General features: G+C 45.2%; 1 protein-coding gene across 10 annotated transcripts in view; it reads left to right on the top strand.

Moving 5' to 3' along the window:
* The window catches only part of LOC135091665 (uncharacterized), a 116289-nt gene that overhangs the window by 93840 nt on the left and 2503 nt on the right, over positions 1-19946 (top strand). For 5 of the 10 annotated variants that reach the window (XM_063989495.1, XM_063989488.1, XM_063989487.1 and 2 more), the window contains 15 exons: positions 1787-1813; positions 2302-2563; positions 3591-3714; positions 4640-4812; positions 5558-5839; positions 6467-6590; positions 6940-7136; positions 7647-8393; positions 15760-15938; positions 16376-16515; positions 16854-17090; positions 17516-17666; positions 18145-18282; positions 18617-18777; positions 19187-19312. In XM_063989495.1, coding sequence (XP_063845565.1) covers positions 1787-1813; positions 2302-2563; positions 3591-3714; positions 4640-4812; positions 5558-5839; positions 6467-6590; positions 6940-7136; positions 7647-8393; positions 15760-15938; positions 16376-16515; positions 16854-17090; positions 17516-17666; positions 18145-18282; positions 18617-18777; positions 19187-19312 — 3068 coding nt within the window. Of the gene's footprint in view, positions 1-1786; positions 1814-2301; positions 2564-3590; positions 3715-4639; positions 4813-5557; positions 5840-6466; positions 6591-6939; positions 7137-7646; positions 8394-9968; positions 10339-12726; positions 12873-15759; positions 15939-16375; positions 16516-16853; positions 17091-17515; positions 17667-18144; positions 18283-18616; positions 18778-19186; positions 19313-19946 lie in introns of all 10 variants that reach the window. The other 5 variants (XM_063989496.1, XM_063989492.1, XM_063989498.1 and 2 more) reach the window with 3 other exon arrangements.

The raw sequence follows: 19946 nt of genomic DNA, 5'->3' as shown, positions 1-19946 counted from the left end.
TCGGAGAAGTTGGACACTGGAGGTTCTACATTTTATTTTTTATCCGTCTCCTTTTCTTCGCGTGTCGGTGAGGCAGGTTGAGAGTGTGCAAAAGTTACAGAAAGTCTTTCCTCCAAAATATCAAAGTAAAAAGTCGTTTAGTCAAGGTCCTGTACTCTGAAACACTTTTACCTGTCTCTCGTTTTCTTTCCGTGTCCAGGAGGTTGGGTAAGGGTTCAAAATACAGTAGAAAGCCTTGTCCATCTTGTCATTCTCGAGAGTCAGGGAGTTGGCCAGTCGAGGTCCTGTATTCTGAGACGCTTTTCTTTTGTTTTCTCCCCTTTCTTTCTTTTCCTTTTTTTTCTTTCTTCACGTGGCTAAGGGTACGAGGAATGGTGAAAAGCCTTGCCCAACTTGTCCTCTAAGATCATAGTAAAAAAAAGGTGGAAAATCAACGTCCTGCATTCCTTATTTATTTATTTATTTTACGCGTGAAGAAGATTGGCTAAGGTGCAAAAAAAAATGAATATATATAAAAAAATAATAATAATAAAATCATGAATAAATAAATAAATAGAAAGTTCCGCCCATTTTGTCCCTCCTAAAGTCACAGTCAAAAAGTTGGTCAGTCCGAGGTCGTGTTTTCAGTAATGCTTTTCCCTCTCTTCATTTTCTTTACGTCAAGGTGGCTGGCTAAGGGAGGCTGGCTGAGGGAGGCTGGCTGAGGGAGGCTGGCTGAGGGAGGCCGGCTGAGGGAGGCTGGTTGAGGGAGGCTGTCTAAGGGAGGCTGGCTGAGGGAGGCTGACTAAGGGATGCTGTCTAAGGGAGGCTGGCTGACGGAGGCTGGCTGAGGGAGGCTGGCTGAGGGAGGCTGGCTGAGGGAGGCTGACTAAGGGAGGCTGGCTGAGGGAGGCTGTCTAAGGGAGGCTGGCTGAGGGAGGCTGGCTAAGGGAGGCTGGCTGAGGGAGGCTGGCTAAGGGAGGCTGTCTAAGGAAGGCTGTCTAAGGGAGGCTGGCTGAGGGAGGCTGGCTAAGGGAGGCTGTCTAAGGAAGGCTATCTACGGGAGGTTAGCCAATGGAGGCTGGCTGAGGGTACGAAAGTTACACAAATACCTCCCTGTCAGTTTTGCCCTTTCCGAAATATCTACGAAGAAGAATAAAAATAATATGAAGATTAAGAATGAGAAAAATAAGAGTAATTCGTTACAATAATAACGTCAAAAATTTTGGTAGGATTCTGCAACAGTTTTTTATATATTTATTTATTTATTTATTTTACGTGGAAGGAGGCAGATTAAGGGCACAGTTGATGCATGAACGGCTCCCCTTGTTGTCCTTCCCGAGAGTCAGTGTTAAATAGGAGGTCAGTCTCGGTCCTGCCTTCTGAAACGCTTCGTGCTCTCTTGACTTGATTTATTTCATTCCCGTGTACAATAAAAGAAGGGAGTTTTATTTTTATTTATTTTTATTGCTATTCGTCTTTTGTTAAACCTTTCATCATATCCTGTGTTATAATCAATGCATTCTGTTCACTGTTGTATGTGTAGTGTTGTGTAGTTTTAAGTAGTTTTTGCCTTACACAGGTACAAAAGTAACACCCAAGTAGTTGATTAGAAAGCCAGGTCACTCGTTAGCCTCATTGTTAACCCTATAGCACTACAGGTAAGAAACATCCAGGTAGTTAATTAGACAGCCAGGTAAGTCAGTAGCCTTCTTAACACTAACACACACGAAACTAACTTACGGCTACTAATAAGGCAAATAGTGACTTAATTAAGGCATTATCTAACACCTCATCCCTTCTTCAGGTGCACAGGTACAAAACTAACACCCAGGTAACTAATTAGACCATCAGGTAAGTAATTAATTTAGTCCATAACATGTAGGTGCGCCCTAACTGACAAGTAACTCAGACAAGCAGGTAACTTAAATCATCCATTAACATTTCATTAGACACCCAGGTAAAGTACTAGAGGCATTGTCTGACAGCTTATCTCTTAGGCTTAAGTTGGTACCTGGGTGTCTTATTCTTCCCCAAGTAGCTAATTAGACACCTACGTAAACTCATTAAGTCATTATCAAGCACGTCCTGACCTGTTTTGACTTGACTCAATACCTGGGTGTTTTATTTTCCCTCATTTAGCTAATTAGACACCTATGTAAACTCATTAAATAATTGTCTAACGCTTCCTCCCTCCCTCAGGTATCCCATGACACACAGGTAGACGATTAACCATTATAATAAACACCTCCTCCCTCCTTCAGGTACGCAGCTACCTAGAGAGATGATCAAGTCTTCACTAGCACCTTGTCTCTTCCACAGGTGCGCCTCAAGACCCCTTCGTCAGCCTCCGTCTTGGCTCAGTGCGTTGGGAGGTGCCTGCAGGATGAGACCGCCCTTGGCTTCATCAGTCGCTGCACCATGTTCGATTACTACCCTGGCAGGAAGATCAACACCTACAGTACTGCTGACAACCGCTTCACGGAGACCAAGTGCCGCCTGTCCCGCCCGCCCAACCAGTACGCCAAGATCAACTACCGAGACGACCCGGTCAGCATTCACTTCAGGGAGGTGTGCTACGCTGGTGAGTGTCTCGGCTGACCTTCCTGCGAACCTTATAGAGAAAGATTGAGCCTCTTAAGAAAGACGTAGATTAAGAAGGGATCTGGCCGAGGTTTTGAAGTGGTGTATGGGATGTGACAAGAGTGATATAAGAAAACATTTGTCAGCAATCAGGATAAGACAATGAATAACTCGTTAAAGCTTGATGAAATTAAATTTAGAAAATAAATAAGAAGGAATTGGTTCTCAAAAAGAGTGATAGACGAATGGAAAAGACTCAGTAATCAGGATGTTAGTGCTGAGTCATTAAGGAGCTTTACAAGGTTATAAAAAATTACGGTTAAAGATTAGTGGTGGAAAGAGGCAGGTGTCTTTCGTGCAGGGACTGCCACGTGTAGGCCTGGCGGCTTCCTGCAGCTTCCCTTGTTTTGTTATGTTGTTGTTATGTTCTTTGATCTTTCACTTGACCTCGCTTGTCCTGCATACTTTGTGAAGCTTGTTTATAGTACTGGCTTAAAGAGTCGTCTTTCTTTAGAGGCTGTTATCTTGTTTGCTCGTTCTTTGAAAAATGGTCTGTTTTAATGAGTATCAGACTCCTTTTTTCTGTATTAATTTTTACATTTAATTCTTTCCTAATGTTTCTATTTTTTCCTTCTGAAGTTTTGAAGATCACAAAAAAAAATAATAGGTAGATAAATGTAAAAAGAAGAGAAAAAAGAAAAGAGCCTTTAGTCAATACAATGATAAGTGTTACACAAGTACAGAAGAAGAAAAAAATAGTAAATATGAAATACAAAACAGTTTCCTCCATCAGTCTCCACTTCTCTTCTCCCTTCTCCCCACCTGCTCTACCTCTCCCTTGACCTCCTACTCCACCCTCACGCCACCTCCCACCGCTTGACTCGCCCATCCCTTCATCCTCTCACTCTTCCTTCACTTCCTTCTACACATCTCCCTTCACTCCTCCCTTCTATCTCCCTTTTTTTCTCCTTCCCTCACTCCCTCACTCTTCCTTTATTTACCCTCTCACCCCCGCCCTCCTCCCGCAGCCTCAGTGGTGAAGGCGGAGTGTCCCTCTCGCCTGTACGTGATGGAGCGTCTCAGGGATAATAAGTTCGAAGCCTCGGATTTGCTCGAGGTGTCTGCTCGAACCATCGAGGAGTGCGAAGATAAGTGAGTGTTGTGGTAGTAGTAGTAGTAGTAGTAGTAGTAGTAGTAGTAGTAGTAGTGAGTTTTTTTGTCTCTCGTTTTCTTTATTTGTGTTTGTTTTTCCTTACGTTTTCTTCTCTTCTTTTTTTTTTTTTTTTCCGTTTTCCGTTTCGTTATTCCTGGTTGAGTGGGAAATAATTATTGTTTTTTATTTCTTGTGTTTTCGTGTCACTTCCTCTCCCTCCCTCTCTCTCCCTCTCCCAGTTCTCACCACTACTCTCCTTCCCTCCCCCTCTCCCTCTTTCAGCCCCACGTTTCACTCATCAAATACTCCAGTTTCCCTCTTTCAACTCCTCTCTTCACCGCTCTCCCTCTCTCAGCCCCTCCCTCCACCTGTTCCCCTCCCAGCCCCTCTCCTTCCCTACTCTCCCTCTCTCAGCCCCTCTCTCCACCTGTCCCTCTTCCCCCACTACTCTCCCTCTTTCAATCCCTCCTAAACCCAGTGCCTCGTAACTCAAATGCCTTTCACTCCCCCTCTCAGTGCTCTCCCTCAAACTCCCAACTTTTTCAAGGCATATATCTCTCTCATATTCCTTTCCTTTCTTTTTTTTCATCCAGTCTCTTATGAACACCCATGCTGACACTTAACGCCTCTTTTTTAATCCTGTAACTCTCTACCTAATCCCTTGACTTCGTGGCCAGTATACAGATGAGCTATACTCTCACCACGACTATTTTCAAAGGCCACAGATATGACTAGCTGGGTTCTCAAGACGGTTTCTCATGTTAGTGATGTAGAGGTCTCACTAATCTGTCACTAGAACCGTAAAAACACCTTTAAAAACCCGGTCACTTCAATTAAAGGGTTTGGAAGTGTTTCAGAATATAGTCCAATACCCAACACCTTTGCTAATCTCACAATCCCTCTCCCTCTCTCTCTCTCTCCCAGGTGCCTCAACCAGTACTCAGAGGACGCCGTCAACACAGACAGGACCTGCAGGAGCGGCTACTTTGACAAGAAGAGGAACACGTGCTACCACTCTGGCTTCACCCGCAGGACGCACCCCAAGCTGCTAAAGGCCGACGACGACTACGACTACTTCGAGAACACCTGCCTGACGAGTGAGTGAGGGAGAGAGGGGGAGGGATTGGGTGGCAGTAAGGGATTGGATAAAGACTTAAGGGTTTATAAAGAGAGTTACAGGATTTAAGAAGGCTTGGAGAGGCCAGCATGAAAGTTGAAAAGATTACTTCGAGAGCATCTGCCAGACGAGAGAGAGAGAGAGAGAGAGAGAGAGAGAGAGAGAGAGAGAGAGAGAGAGAGAGAGAGAGAGAGAGTAGGATCAGCAGGGGGTTAGATACAAAATTACGAGATTACAGAGGGAGTTACAGGGTTAAAGAAGCTTAGAGAATTATTATCAAAGAAAGGGTTGGGAAAATAGGAAGGAAGTGAAGAAATCTGAAGGAATTATAGAATTTTGTAAAGAGGGAGTTGGAGAGGTAAAGAGAGATTGATAATGGAATGATTGAAAAGATCTGTTGACCGAATATGTTTAAAAAGATGCATATTCTATCTTCCTCCTACTTACCTTATTTTTTTTCCTCCTTTTACTCTTACTGTATTTAAAAAAACTGTCCTCTTTTTCTTCCTCCTCCTCTGCTTCCTCCTTTGGCCGCTCTGTATAGGAAAAAAATATAATACTCGTTGCTTCTCTTCTACTTATTGGTAATTTCTTTAGCCCCAGCATAAAAAAAAATAAATAAAAATGATAATAATAACATTCCCTCGTTGTCTTACTCATCTTCCATCACCACCACCACCACCAGCATCGGTCTCACTAACACCTCCTTTCCCCCGCCACACCAGAGGACCGCCGCTGCCCGAGGAACAAGCTCTTCTTCATGAAATCAGCGGACACGGAGCTCTTCGGGGCCTACGACAAGGAGTACCACCAGGACCTCACCCTTTACGAGTGCGCCGACAAGTGCCTGGATAGCCTCAATATCTTCTGCAGGAGCTTCGTGTACGACCCCCTCGGCAGGAAATGCATGCTGAGTGGAGAGGACCGCATCAGCAAACCCAAGCTCGTCAGGAACTCCACCTCCTCGCAGAAGTCTGAATATTACGAGCTGTTCTGCATGGACGGAGGTGAGTCTTGGGTACTGTTGCCTTGTGGGTGTCCGGGCAGGGTGGTGATGGTGGTGATGGAAGTAGTAGTAGTAGTAGTAGTAGTAGTAGTAGTAGTAGTAGTAGTTGTAGTAGTAGTTGTTGTAGTAGTTATAGTAGTAGTAGTAGTAGTCGTAGTAGTAGCAGCAGCTGTAGTAATAGTAGTAGTAGTAGACTTTCAATACGATCCACTACTACTACTACTACTACTACTACTACTACTACTACTACTACTACTACTACTACTACTACTACTACTACTACTACTACTATTACTACTACTACTACTACTACCACCACCACCACACCACTATCACCACTACTACCACCACCACCTCTACTACTACTAATACTACTACTACTACTACTACCACCACCACCACCACAAAACAATAGCAACAAGCAGTCAGTCATCAAAATACACACACCCCTTTCTTTCCACGCCCGTCAACTTTCCATCACTTTCAACTTTCCCTCGTGAGTCTGAGCTGCGAATGAGTGACGAAGCTTCATTCACTGTGTTTATGAAGCGAAAAGATTCACTGAAGCTTTACTACTAGCAAGACCAAGTCATTCACAATTTCTCTGTCACTCTCTCTCTCTCTGCAGACAAGGTTCGCGGTAACTATGTGTTCGATGATTCGGATACACAACAACTGAACAACCGAAGGCACCGAGACGTTCCAACCGCCTTCCAGATGATCCGGAACACACGACTCGATCTCGGCTCCGGGTGAGTATTCGGTTCTTTAGTTCGAAACAGTTGAGGGAGTTCGATGGATGAATGAATTAATAGATGGAGTGATTGATCGATGGATTGGTGTGTGGATGGATGGATGGGTGGATGGATGGATTGAGATTAGCCGCTACAAGAAGAGAGTCATCATGGAGCTTAAGATGAAGAGGTGAATGTTTGGTATGGAGGAGGAAGGAAAGGCAGAGAGAGAGAGAGAGAGAGAGAGAGAGAGAGAGAGAGAGAGAATGACAAATACGAAGATGACGAAGAGGAAGTAAAGGAGACCGATAATACTTCCACATCTTCCACTTCCACATCTATCCCTCCCTCCTCATTTTTCTTCCAGTTTTCGGAGGTTCAAGGACATTCCAGGCAGACTGACGCTACCGGAGTGCCTGGACGCGTGCCTGGAGGAGACTGCCTTCGTGTGTCGCTCCGTCATGCATTCTGATAAGTTCGACGCGTGTAGGTTGTCTAAATATGACAAACTAAATGGCCAGACAGTCTATGACCCTGACTTCACCTACTACGAGAACCTGATGGGTGAGTGATGTCTGTGTGTGTGTCTGTCTGTCTGTCTGTCTGTCTGTCTGTGTGTGTGTGTGTGTGTGTGTGTGTGTGTGTGTGTAGTAAAAAAAGAAAAAATAGTTGAAATATTAATAGTACCAGTAGTAATAGTAAGTTGTAATAGTAGTAGTAAAAAGAGGAGGATAATAGTAGTAGTAGTAGTAGTAGTAGTAGTAGTAGTAGTAATAGTAGTAGTAGTAGTGGTGGTGGTGATAATAATAACAATAGTATTAGTAGTAGTAGTAGTAGTAGTGGTGATAATAATAACAATAGTAGTAGTAGTAGTAGTAGTAGTAGTAATAGTAGTAGTATACTACAAGTTCAATAAGTAAAACGTAAATTTGACTAGTTAGAAAAGAAATCAGACTAACAGAGAGAGAGAGAGAGAGAGAGAGAGAGAGAGAGAGAGAGAGAGAGAGAGAGAGAGAGAGAGAGAGAGAGAGAGACACAGCGCCCTTTGTCATCGTCATCGCCGTCACGGTCTAGAGAACCTGGTGGCGGACCGTCAGCTGGCCGCCGGGTCCGCGGACTTGGCGGTGACGGAAGGGCGCGGACAGAATGGCACGGAGGCGACGTCCACCACGCAGCGGGAGGACGAGGCGAGGGACGAGGACGCTGGAAGAGGATCGACTGGAGCCAACAACAACAACAACAACAACCGGTTTCTGGAAGACGACAGAGCTGGGAACGACAGATTCTTCACCGGGAGAGGAAGCGCAGGAGTCGGAGGCGTCGGCACGGGAGGCGGTGACAGGGACAGGGACAGATTCGGCGCCGGCAGAGTGAACGACAGATTTGGAAGCGATAATGGATTTGGTCTGGACAGGGACAGAGGAGGCAACAACACCCCATTTGGCAGGGGCAGTGACAGAGGCAGCGACAGGGCCTTTGACAGGGGCAGTGACAGAGGCAGCGACAGGGCCTTTGATAGGGGCAGTGACAGAGGCAGCGACAGGGCTTTTGACAGGGGCAGTGACAGAGGCAGCGACCCCATAGGCTTCGACAGAGGCGGCTCAGGGGGTTCATTTGGGACTGGCTTCAATGAGAACAACCGCTTCTCGCCCCTGCGCCCCTCCACGCCCCTGGAAGACCGCCCTGGAAGGTTCCGCCCAGTGTCCAGCGACAGGGACATCTCAGGAGATCGGACTGGAGTCAGTAGGACGTTCGGACGTCAAGGCATTGGGGCAACAGGCATCCTGGGCGCCGCAGGAGACTTGTTCCCCGCTGGTGAAGGTACCGCATCCCACGCCCCTCCACCACCTTCCCTTCTGCATGATGAACTCCAACTCCCCTCGCTCCCTCCGCCCCTTTAAATAAGCTGCATGGAAGCCCTACGCGCCTCTATGCATGAACGTGTGTGTGTGCGTGTGTGCATGTCTCGTGTGCATGTCTGGCTGCCCCTACTACCACCCCCTTCGATGCCCCGCCCCATCTGGCATCCCCCGCTCCCCCCATCGACGCCGCCTTCGCCGCCGCCGCCACCCTGCTGCTGCTGCTGCTGCTGCTGCTGTAGTGAATGATGAGATAATGCGTGACTTTTTGTACGTTACGCGGCTTTGGCTGTGCATGACTGTATAGTGACCTTGTGCATGACGCCCCGCCTGACACACACACACACACACACACACACACACACACACACACACACACACGTACACTCGACTATGGACCTGCGTTTGATTATTTTTATTTTTATTTATTAATTATTTCATTTGTTTACTTGTTCATGAGTTCGTGCATCACGCGTGCGTCCGAGTCGGCTGCTTCGATTCATCACTGTTCGAATCACTGCGAGGCGCCTTCATTGTTTTGTCGTGTTATCTTCGAAAAAAAAAAATTAACTTTTATTTCTTCATTACAGGAATTTTCTCTCCTTTATAGTATTTCTACATTCACTTTTTTATTATTCTCTTCAGGATTTCCTTCATCAATCTTTTCCTCTACATTAGCAGTAACATTCTCTCTCTCTCTCTCTCTCTCTCTCTCTCTCTCTCTCTCTCTCTCTCTCTCTCTCTCTCTCTCTCTCTCTCTCTCTCTCTCTCTCTCCATCGTTCCTTTCTTGTCCTCCACTTCCTCTCTTCATTCATCCATCCCTCTCAACCATTACTTAATTTCCCTTCCGCTTCGTTTTTCCCTCCCGCTCCATTTCCTTCCCTCCTTCTTTCTTTCCCTACTCACGCTGTTCATTCATCGTTTATCCATTACTTATCCAATCCCTCCCTCCCTCCTTCCCTTTTCGTACGTTCTCTTCTTTTTCATCTCCCCTTCATTCCTTTGCTTTATATCAATTTATTCCCTCGCTTGTTATGTTATCCTGCCTCCCATATTTTCTTCCTTCTTATCTCTTTGTTTGCCTTCTTCCCTGCCTCTCAATGTACCTTGCCTCCCCTTCTCTCTCCCTACCTTCCATCCTTTCCTGATACAATTCCTGTTGCCTCCCTCACTCACACAATCTTTGCCTCTGCCTCTTGTATCCCCCAGTTCTTGTATCCATCTCTTCATCCCTGCTTGCTTGCTTCAGCCCCTCCCTCCTTTTCTTCCATGCCTCCCTACCTCCCCTCCTTTTCTCCATCCCTGTCTCCCTCTCCCCTCCATCTTTTTCTTTCTGCCTTCCCCTCTAATTCTTTCCCTCCTTTCCTCCACCCCTGCCTCCCATATTCCTTGCATCCTTCCCTCCATCCTTGCCTCTTTCACTTCCTCCTTCCTTCCTTTCATCCATACTTACCTCCCTTCCAGCAGCCTGGTTCTCTCAATCCCTGTCTCCCTCCCTGCCTCCCTGCCTCCCTACATTCCCTGCCTTCATTACAGGAAACCGTATCACCGGCACCAACCAAGGCGTCACCGGAGGCAGGAACCCCCTCTCCCCCTTCCCTGGAGGAGGCGTGGAGGCGGGCGGGTTCACGGGCGGCTTTGGCGGAGGAAGTCTAGGAGTAGGAGGAGGTGGAGTAGGACTAGGAGGTGGCTTGGGTGGGTTTGTAGGCGGGAATGGTTTGGGACATGGTGGCTTTGGGATTGGTGCCTCAAGATGTTCGGACTCAACTAATTTCGAACCAGTCGGAACGAGACTAAGGCTTCGCTCGCCCTATATTCGGGACTTCGAGACGGTGGACAGCCTGGGTGAGTGTAAGAGGAAGTGCCTCAGCATGAGAGTCTACACCTGCCGCAGCTTTAATTTCAGGTGAGACCATCCCGCCCTTGTTGTTGTTGTTGTTGTTGTTATTATTATTATTATTATTATTATTATTATTATTATTATTATTTATTTATTTGTTTATTTATTTATTTATTTATTTATTTATTTTATTTTTTTATTTATTTATTTTTTTTTTCATTACGGTTTGTGGGCGTGTTTGTAGGAGGAGGAGGAGGAGGAGGAGGAGGAGGAGGAGGCTGAAAGTGAATGTTTGTAAAAGTAAAAAAATGAAATGGTCAAGAGAGATATGGGTGGTGAGGGATGGATGTGTGGGTGAATGGAGAAGAGCTAGAACAGGTGGACTGTTTCACGTATATGAGGTCAGAAGTTACAGTGGACGGAAGAGTTGAGACAGGTGAAGTGCTGGGTGACGGAAACAGGAAAAGTACTTGGTGGACTGAGAAAGATCTTTAAATACAGAACACTGGGTAGGAGTGTAAAGAAGGGGTTATGTGAGGGAATAGTAGTGCCCACTAGTGTGGTAAGGTGCTGAAACATGGACGTGGGAGTGTAATGGAAAAGAAATTCTTAAATATAATGGAAACAAAGTGTTTGAGGAGTATGTGTGGAGTAACATGGAGGGACTGAATAAGAAATGAGGAGGCAAAGACAATTGTGTTGTGAAGGAGTTGGCTGGACGGGCATATCAGTGTGTGTTAAGATGGTTTGGGCGTGTGGAGAGAATGGAGGACAGAAAATTAGGTGAGAGAGGAAGGCCACCCATGGTGTGGATGAACTGTGTAAAGAGAGCACTCGGTGATAGAGAAGTGACTGTGCATCAAAAAAGAGTGACTGTGCATGATGGAGGTGAATGGAGAGCGACAGTGGCGAGTGCATGAGAATGACAGTCCCGTCGACACCTGGACGGGGGTGTAGGCGCACTTGGCGGGGCCCATTGGCATGTGGACCCAGTAAGGGTGCGGGGCACTCCGTAGGAAGTACCCTGCATCAGTTGTGGTCTCAGGAGTGGAGGAGGTGCGGGGACCGGAACAGTCTCGGTATGAAAGGACAGGGGAAAACCAGTGTGTGGTGTCGTGTGTCTTGCTGTGGACGTGTGAGGCTGGCTGGGGTGTGGCACGGTGGTTCACGACACTGTCCCTTTCCACCGGGGCCTAATGGGTTAAGAGTGTGTGTGTGTGTGTGTGTGTGTGTGTGTGTGTGTGTGTGTGTGTGTGGTGTCTTGTCTGGGCCACCGCGTGTGGGGTTGCCGGCCTGATATATAGAGAAATAGATATTATTATTATTATTATTATTATTATTATTATTATTATTATTATTATTATTATTATTATTATTATTATTATTATTATTACTGTTATTTCTATATCAATGTTTCTACTACTACTACTACTACTACTACTACTACTACTACTACTACTACTACTACTACTACTACTACTACTACTACTACTACTATTGGTACTACTGGGGACAGTATTTTTCCCCATTTATGATACAGTGTAACCACGACAGTAAAAAAACTAAAAGTATGCCGAGTTTATGCTGAGTCTTATGTTCCGCCGTCGTGACACGCTCAGTAAGTCAGCATGCGTCTGTCCCATTGTCAGCATGACCTAGAATCAGTCAGCATTACTTACAGGCAGCATGAGTCAACTTTATGCTGCCCTAAATCATAGTTCAGCATTGCCAGTTAGAATTATGCTGCAAGTTCTCTGAGATGAGCATGTTCTCGTATGAGTCAGCATGGTAGTAAGCGAGTCAGCATGGCCCTAGTGAACTCAGCATGGCCCCATCTGAAGGCTATATAAATCTTCGTAGTCAGTATAAATTTCTAGTCAGCATGGGCATTATCAGATCAGCATGAGTTAATGTCCTAGTCAGCATCATCCCTTTTGATTTTCAGCTCGTTTATCAAAATGTGTTGTAATTGATTCATTATTTATTTACTCATTTATTTATTTGACTTTTTTTTTAAGTCAGCACGATTCTTTGTCAGCATGGCTATTTGTGTATACATTCTCTCTCTCTCTCTCTCTCTCTCTCTCTCTCTCTCTCTCTCTCTCTCTCTCTCTCTCTCTCTCTCTCTCTCTCTCTCTCTCTCTTTTCCCCTTTATCTTTGAATTCCTTCTTTTTTTTCGTTTTCCATCTTTTCACACATGTCTTGAATGTCCCATCCATCTGACTTAATTTCTTTCTTTCTGATCAACGTTTCCTTTTTTCCCTTCCCTTTTCATTCTTTTTCCCCTTTTTCTACTTGCTTCATTTTGTGATGAACGACTTCCTTTTCTCCGTTCCTTCCTTTTCTATCTCTTTTTCTCTTATCCTGCTCCTCTTCTTTATATAATCTTCCAAGCATGTGCTCCCTTCCCGTCCCTGTCTCACCTAGCACACCTGGATGGCACATTTTCACAGGTACGACACAGTCAGGGACAATTGTGAGCTGTCAGATGAGAGCACGCACACGATTCTCCGCCTCAACAACCCGTCGCACTTCGAGACAGATGGGAGTGCTGATTACTACGAGAGAGGAGGCGGTTCCGGGACCGCCTGCCTGGACGGTAAGACGAAGAGTGGTGTTGGAGGCTGCCAGGTAGTGTAGACTTGACTGGAATGACAGTAGATTGTGATTTGTGGTACTGGATGAAAGGTTAGGAGACTAGAATACTGTGACCGACTGGAACAGGTCTGGAAAGAAGTTTGTTTACTGGAAAGATGCTGGATGTTAGTTTGGTGAATGAAATAGTGTAGCCGTAACTGGAACAACGTTAAATGAGTTTGGAATAGTTTTAGAGGGTGTTTTAACGTCTGAGGTGACTGGAACGGCTCTGGGATGTATTCCGATAACTGCAATTATGTTTGAATGTAATAAGGTGGCTGGACTGGAGTGATCTTGCCTGGAACGGCTCTTAAGACAGTATTTCGGTTACTAAAATGGTGTTGTAAGGTAGTCTGGCGGCTGAAATGGTATGGCCTTCGACTGGAATGACAGTAAATGATCGCTGGAATAGTTTTTGAAGAATATTTTACTAAACGCCTGGAATGACAGTAAATGATGTCTAGAATAGTTTGAAGAATACTTTGGCTGCTGCCTTTTGCCTGGAGTGGCCAAGGAATTGTATTTACCGTGTGAGATGATGCAGCCTGAACTGAAATATCTGGAATGGTACACTGGGACTGCTAAGTGGAATCCTGAAAACAGTAATATCAGTTTTGTGGAAGTAGAAATTATGTACTCGGTGGTGAAGTGACGAACAGTAATAGAAATGACAGTAATTTGACAGATGACTGGGTGACAATAAAGACGTGTCAGCTGCAAGGCGACTGTAGTGACATCTGCACGCGGCTGACTAAGGTAAGTACTGCATTTTCTTCACTCACTGCTTCATTTTCAGGGTGAAGCCTCAACTTGGCGGTTCAGAGACGCGGTGGTTCGAGTCGATGGGTTTAATTAATTTACTACTTTTTTTTTTTACCTTTTTTTTTCTTTTACGTGGCAGCAACTGAGTTTATTTTTTGTGTTTGCTTCCTTTTCTCCTACTTCTGTTTTATTTTATTTCATTCTTGCTTTCTCTCTCTCTCTCTCTCTCTCTCTCTCTCTCTCTCTCTCTCTCTCTCTCTCTCTCTCTCTCTCTCTCTCTCTCTCTCTCCCCAACCTTTCTTCTTCCATTTCAACATTCCTCTTCTTCCTCCTTCCTCTTCCACTCTCCTCATCCATTCTCTACTCGTCCGTTCGTCCTCCGTACGATCCACCCTCTCCTTCCTTTCTTCTCTTTGGTTCTTTTCTCAAGATCTTTCTTCCCCGACAACTGTGAGCTTTCGGACAAAGACTCCAGCACTCTAAGCGTCACCAATCCGGATCACTACGACGCCAACTCCCTCTATGAATACTTTGAGAGGACTGGTGACGCCGACAACTGCCTGGACGGTTAGTTTGGTGGCCTGCGCATGCGTGGTGCCTCTGCGGGGAGGGTCCTGCGCATGCGTATTGACGAGGGAGAGTTGATGGGATGCAATGGTTGTAAAATTCTGACTTTTCTCATTGTTTTGATTGAAAGTAGTGGTGGTGGTGGTGGTGATTTATATTTTTGTATTTGTTTTTTTCATTTTGCTAAAGAAACTGTTCTTTTTATTTTGTTTACTTTTCTATTGTTGTTTCCATTCTTAAAAAAAGAATACTCGATTTATCATTGATAGTCGCTCATCAAGTATTTATGAGTTTTTATTGTTTGCTTCCATTAAAAAAAAAAAATAAAATTATTATTTTCAAGACTAATATTGAGTGCAATTTTTTGTATTAAGTTACCTTTGTTACAAACTTTGAATTAACTTTTACATTCACAAACAACTAAATAAATATTCACCTTGAATAAGAGGCAAAGAAGAGAATCCGTCGCGTGTTTGCGTGAGCTTACAAGACTTTGATACACCACAAATAAATGTACGCTACACTGAATGCATGAGTGAGGTAACATGCCTTCCTTCACTGACGCCCACGCAGGGGGAGAGGGCTGCATGACGCACTGTCTGGGCCGCAGCGTTGCATGGTGTATAGGCATGCAGCTGTGCTTCTCAGTGCCGTGAGACGCACTCTGTTGATACCTGAGTCAGCAATATTCTCATTCCTTTTTGACTTGAGCATTTTTCCTCTCAATACCTGGCAGTTTCAGCTTTCTTCGAGTTCAGTAATTGGAGTTGGCAATTTATTTCTCTTTTATTTGCAATTTTCACGTCTTTCAATTCACGTCACTCTGCAATCTTCACATTTGTTTTCAGTTCTGATATTTTGTGCGTTTAACACTTTTTCGCACTGTATATTGTATTTTGTTTTCCTTCTTTTCACTCATATTGCCCCTATTTCGTTAAAATCAACCTTTTCTTTTCATTATTTTGGAATTTGCCACATCTTATTTTCTGTTATTAATTGCAATTCCTTTTTTTCACTTTATTTTTCACACTCACAGCTTTTTTATTATTTGTTTCTTATTTATTCCTCACGATTACGTTTTATTTGCCATGCATGTTTGGTTTATATACAATTATTTTCATACTCTTATATGTGGTTTTAATTGTTTTTTTTTTTCCTTTTTTTCCCTCCTGCCTACCAACCTCTTTCCTTTTCTTTATTACTCTCGCTCCTGCCCACTTATGTTTACTCAACTTTTTTCCCTTCCTACCTTCTATCCTCCCTTCCTCCCTCCTTCCTTCCTTCCTTCCTTCCTTCCTTCCTTCCTTCCTTTCCTTCCTTCCTTCCTTCCTTCCTTCCTTCCTTTCTTCTTTCATTTTTCTTTTCCTTCGTTTCTTTTTCCCTCTATATTCCTTTAATTTTCTCCTTTTTACCTTCTTTTTTCATTTTTCCGTTCCCTTCTTTCCTTCCAAAATTCCTCCTCCCTCCGCCTCTCCCTCCATCCCCCCCCCCCACACACACACACACACACAAACTCACAGTCTCCCAGCAATGTTACGAGGATGGCATGGAGTTCTCTCTTCGCACTGATGAGCCGTTCAGAGGGAGAATCTACACCTACGGGTACTACGACAGGTGCTACACTCGTGGATCTGGCGGCCTTACCACAGTGCTCAAGATATCAGGTGCTAGGGGCGTGCCAGACTGCGGGACTATAAGGGTAAGGGCATTAGAACATGTTAAAGGGTGTTGGAGAGGTGTTTGAAGGTGTTTTTGGGTGTATGAAAGGTGTTAATGAATGTTCACGTGTTTGAAGATGTTCATGGGTTTTTGTGTAAAGTTTAAGAGAGACTGAGAATCTTTAAAGGGTTTTCAGTTGTGTGAGATAGTGCTTGAGGGTGTTGGAAATGTGTTTATGAGTATTTTAAAGATGTTTAGTTGTGTTTAAAGGTGTTTGGGAGTGTTTAAAAATGTTTAAGGGTGTTCAAGGGTCTGCAACAGTTTCTGATGGTGTTTCAACAGATTTGAAAGTATATCAGAGATGTATTGTGGTATGTTATTGTGTCTGTGTATCTTTTGCAAAATTAAGAACCGTTTTCTCTTTCTTCTTGTTCCTCGTCCACCTCGTCGCTCTCGTCCCCTTCCTCGTCCCGGCAGTATGGAGACACCACCACCAACATCGTGGTGGTTCAGTTCTCCGACAACGTGCAGACTGCCATGGACAAGCGGTACAACCTGACGTGCACAGTGGTGGGCCCCGACGAGGCGGTGGTCACCTCGGCATACATCGGAGCTGGGTCAGTGTTTCTCTCTCTCTCTCTCTCTCTCTCTCTCTCTCTCTCTCTCTCTCTCTCTCTCTCTCTCTCTCTCTCTCTCTCTCTCTCTCTCTCTCTCTCTCTCGAAGTCTTGCGTCTATCTCATATCCATTGTGTCTTTCTTTCCCGAGGTTCACACCACGGGCGTAGTTGGTGGGGGAGAAGCCTTCTACTGCGCGCTCTCTTATCCCTTCCATGCACAGTCTTGATCACTAACAAGGGTTGCTTTTCTTACCATCCCTTCTTTCTCTCTCTCCAAAAATTGTCAGATCTGGACAATAATCGCTCTTACCATCTCTCTCTCTCCTTAAAACCCTCAGATCCGGAGCGCCTACACCCATTGAGTACCTGCCCGCCGAGAACCAGCTGCAGTCCCAGGTCAAGCTCCAGATCATGTACAACGGGCGGCCCACGACGACCATCGCTGTAGGAGACAAGCTCACCTTCCGCCTGGAGAGTCTGCGCGGCTACAACCTTGTGTCTGACATTTTCGCGACTGACGTGGTGGCCAAGGATCCTTTCTCCGGCCGCCAGGTGGAGCTGATCGACAGCCGAGGGTGAGAGAGAGAGAGAGAGAGAGAGAGAGAGAGAGAGAGAGAGAGAGAGAGAGAGAGAGAGAGAGAGAGAGAGAGAGAGAGAGAGAGATAATACAGGAATGAGGATATAATGTAGGAAAAGAGAGATAGATAGGAAGGAAAAACAGAGACTCCTTACAAGAAAAATATCAGATTGCATATTTACATTACCTAGTCCTGAATGTCACCTTTAGTCATTCTCCTTTTTTACTCGTGAGATAGAAAACGGACGGGATAAGACGTAAACTTACCTAAACAATCACCAGACACACTGGATTAGATTAAATACGCCCCGTACGTTTTCACGCACTATGGAGGAAAAAAGCGACCTTAGGAGTTTCTGGATATGTGCTACAGTTCTTGCTACAGTCTTCTGGGAATGTTTAATGATACTTTCTCTCCGCCAGGTGTCCCATTGATAACTACGTGTTCCCGGCACTGGGCAAGGCGAGGGACGGGGACGGGCTGGAGGCGGTGTTCGATGCCTTCAAGATTCCAGAGTCCAACTACTTGATTTTCGAAGCGACTGTCAGGACGTGCAGGAGAGGGTGTCAGCCGGTGAGATGTGTGTGTGTGTGTGTGTGTGTGTGTGTGTGTTATTATGATGGTTTTCTTTTTTTTTACTTAATTATTTTCTTTGCTATTTTTCTTGTTCTTGCTCTTATTCTTGCACTACTATTAAGGCTTTAAGCAATCACCTACTTTTCTTTTTCTTTCCAGTCCTCTCTCCCCTTCCTAACACCACCCTCTGTTTCTTTTCTTTCCCTAACTCTCTCTCTCTCTCTCTCTCTCTCTCTCTCTCTCTCTCTCTCTCTCTCTCTCTCTCTCTCTCTCTCTCTCTCTCTCTCTCTCTCTCTCTCTCTCTCTCTCTCTCTCTCTCTCTCTCTCTCTCTCAACATTTAGTCCTTTCCTTCCCTAACGTTCTCTTCCTCCTCCTCAGCCCTCCCCTTTCCCTAACCTCCTCCTCCTCCTCCTCCTCCTCCTCCTCCTCCTGAGTCATCTTCCCTTCCCTAACGTTCTCCATCTTCTCCTCCAGGCCCTTTGTTCCCTCGGCAGCGGTAGGGCGGAGGAACAGTCCTACGGCAGGAGGAGGAGAGATGCAGAGGATCCCAAAGCAGTAGAGGGCGAGGATGACGACGAGGAGGAGGAGGGGCAGATTCATGGCATCTATGAGGTGAGGAACAAGAGAGGGTCGTGATTGTAGTGTTTGCTGTGTTATGGTGTTTGTGGATACGGTTTTATAGTGTTGGTAGTGCTGGAATTGTGAAATGGAAAGAAAAAAATTAGTCTGGTTATTTTATGTAGAAGGAACTACTACTACTACTACTGCTATTACAAAATAAACATAACATCCATAGGCAACGTTACTACTACTGCTACTACTACTACTACTACTACTACTACTACTACTACTACTACTACTACTACTACTACTACCATATCTAGTCACTTACTGGAATAGTGATCAAAACTCCTATAACAACATTCACCTCTCTTTCCTCCTTCAGGTTCTGCTTTCACGAGACGAGTTCGGAGAGGAGGAGGCAGCGATGGCCTTCCTGGACGAGGTGTGTGTTGCTCCCGCCGAGTACTACACCCTAGTGATCGCCCTGGCTGTCACCGTCATCTGTCTCGTGGGCTCCCTGCTTCTCTCCTTCTTCTGCTTCAGGTGAGTGCCCGTGAACTGGTGCCGGTTTGTTGCAGCCAGTCTTCCTTCCTTGTGTGTATTTCTTTAGCTGGTGAATTTTTCCACTTTTTGTTTTGTGTTCAAGTGAATTTGCGTTCATTTTGCCTTTTACTGTTTTTTTTTTTGTGTGTGTTCTTTCTCTGATTCTATTTCGGCTTTCCGCAAGTCCTCCTTCGTTGTTCTTCGTTTTCCTCATCTTTCGCCCTTTGAACATTCTTACATTAGTTGTTTTCTTTCCTCTTGTTCATTATTTCTTTTTCCATTTCGCTGCTGCGGCTGGGGAGGAGTCTTAATTCCCCCTCATATACCTCACCGGCTATCACAGCGCTCACCGTGAACCAGTCAGTCTTCTGCATTGCTCGCTAAACTCAGACTCTAAACTTCATTCCAGACGCGGCCGCAAGTTGGATGAGAAGAACGCCAGCGCTGATGAGGGGAACCCTTACCAGACGCCCTCCAGCAAGTTCTCCTTCCCCGGCAGCCACGCGCGGACCCTCACACAACCCGCCAGGCAGGTGTAAGCTAGTATCTGTCCTGTGACCACCACCACCACCACCACCACACCAGTACCACCTCGCAGCCGCCGTTTCAACACCAGTAGACTACACCGTCTGTGCCACCCACACGCTGCTGTGCTGTGCTGTGCTGTGCTGTGCTCTTGTTTGCTTCTATTGTGCTGTTGTTTACTACTACTACTACTACTACTACTACTACTACTACTACTACTACTACTACTACTACTACTACTACTACTATTACAACAAGTTACTACTACTACTACTACTACTTCTACTACTACTACTACTACTACTACTACTACTACTACTACTACTACTACTACTACTAAATACACACACACACACACACACACACACACACACACACACACACACACACACACACACACACACACACACACACACACACACACACACACACACACACACACACACACACACACACCTTTACACCACCTCCGTCACGGCTTCCAGAGGTAACACAGTGAGCGTTTGTTTGTCATCTCTCACCGTAGTTAATGATAGCACCTGTGTGTCACACGCACCTCAGGAATGAGATGTTAATTCACTTTTATTTAACTTGTGGACGATTGGCAGTTAAATAAAAGTTTAATTAGTTTCTCTACGAGTATT

Source organism: Scylla paramamosain, chromosome 38 (assembly GCF_035594125.1).
Source record: "Scylla paramamosain isolate STU-SP2022 chromosome 38, ASM3559412v1, whole genome shotgun sequence".
Taxonomy (NCBI): Eukaryota; Metazoa; Arthropoda; class Malacostraca; order Decapoda; family Portunidae; genus Scylla; species Scylla paramamosain.
The sequence above is the reverse complement of the archived record's forward strand: the minus strand, read 5'-3'. Positions and strand labels throughout refer to the sequence as shown.